Source organism: Anopheles ziemanni, unplaced genomic scaffold, assembly GCF_943734765.1.
Source record: "Anopheles ziemanni unplaced genomic scaffold, idAnoZiCoDA_A2_x.2 scaffold_14_ctg1, whole genome shotgun sequence".
Lineage (NCBI taxonomy): Eukaryota > Metazoa > Arthropoda > Insecta > Diptera > Culicidae > Anopheles > Anopheles ziemanni.
Window position 1 is genome coordinate 162723 of NW_026690049.1, and position 1600 is coordinate 164322.

The following is a 1600-nucleotide window of genomic DNA, read 5'->3' on the forward strand; positions in this document are numbered from 1 at the left end:
CTGGCTGAGGTAACTCGCGAGGATCCTGCACAGGTACTCGGGTACGTTGTGACTCCGCAGAGCTAAGCCTATCGCATCCCAGCTGGCACTGTTAAAGGCATTCTTAACGTCGATGGTGATGATTCCGCAGCAACGATCTCCAGTCCTCTTCTTCTCGTACGCTGCTCTCGCCTTCCCCACTACCGCAGGGATTGCGTCCACCGTTGATCTCCTCTTGCGGAAGCCGAACTGCCGGTCGGAGAGTCCACTTTGACCCTCAGTGAAAACGATGAGGCGGTTCAATATGATCCTCTCCAGCAGCTTACCAGTTGTGTCCAGCAGCCCCAGAGGTCTGAATGAGGGAGGGCCGCCCACACCTTTCCCTGGCTTCGGCAGAAGGACTAGCTTCTGCCTCTTCCATACAGCAGGGAACTCTCCCGTTTCCAGAAGCCGCTGAAACGACTCCCTGAACACTTCCGGATACGCCTGCACCGCAGCCTTCAGCGCCACATTCGGGATTCCCGTCCGGGCCCGGAGCTTTGTCCAGCCTCAGCAGCCTAACGGCGTCCAGCAGCTCCTCGTTGGTCACCGGCACCACCCCCGTGGACAGCTCCTCAGCTGGTGACGACGATAGGACACGAGTCGTGAGATCGTGCTGCGGAAACAGCTCCTCTATGATGGCACGAAGTCTGGTTGGGCACCTTTCCGGCGGGGGCTGGCCCTTCAGCTTGTTCACAACGACCCTGTACGCGTTGCCCCACACATTTCTCTCGGCTTCGCGACAGAGGTCGAGGAAGCACCGCCTTTTGCTGGCTTTGATCTCCCTTTTCAGGGCCGATCTGGCAGCTTGGTACACCAGCTTCAGCTCCTCCCGACGCACATCGGAGCGGTCTCTCAGCTGCTTCCTACGGGCCGTGGTGCACGCCGTCCTTAGCTCCTTGATGGCTTGGTTCCACCAGTACTTCGGCCGACGTTTCGAGCTGGATGGCCTCCTCCTCGGCATTGTTGCATCACACGCGTCCGATAAGACGTCTACCAGTTTAGCGGCACTGGTTGGTGCGATGCCAAAGCCCCCGAGGCTTAGAGCTGCCAGGAACGTGTCCGAGTGGAAGCACTGCGTCCTCCATCCTCCCGTGACCCCATATCCGCTTCCTGATGGACCACGGGTATGTCCCACCGAGAAGCGAATGGCTTGGTGGTCACTGAGGGTATCGTCCTCTAGCACTCTCCAATCTGCTCCAGTTGCCAGCCGTTGACTGCAGAAGGTCACGTCCACTATAGATGTCCTGCCATTTCTCCGAAAGGTACTTGTTTCGCCGTCGTTGAGCAGCTGCAGGTCCAGCATCGCGAAGCATTCTGCAACACTCGTTCCTCGCTGGTTTGTGGAGTTGCTACCCCATTCCACTGACCAAGCATTGAAATCGCCCCCGACGACCACTGCTCCTCTACCAGCTAGCTCCATCGACAGCGTGTTGAGAAACTCTTCGAATTTTGCGGGGGACCAACTGGGGGGAGCGTAAATGCTGCAGCACACTATCGAGTTTATCACGGCTATGACGAACCCCTCGTGATCCCTGCAGATGACGCTCTGGATGGGGTACTTACCCCCAGCTAGGATTGC

General features: G+C 58.1%; 1 protein-coding gene across 1 annotated transcript; it reads right to left on the reverse strand.

The window, feature by feature from the left end:
* Positions 1-301: 301 nt before the first annotated feature.
* LOC131292912 (uncharacterized) lies at positions 302-1324 on the reverse strand. Its single transcript, XM_058321010.1, has one exon. The coding sequence runs from the start codon at positions 1322-1324 to the stop codon at positions 302-304; it is 1023 nt and encodes a 340-aa protein (XP_058176993.1).
* Between the last annotated feature and the right edge of the window lie 276 nt (positions 1325-1600).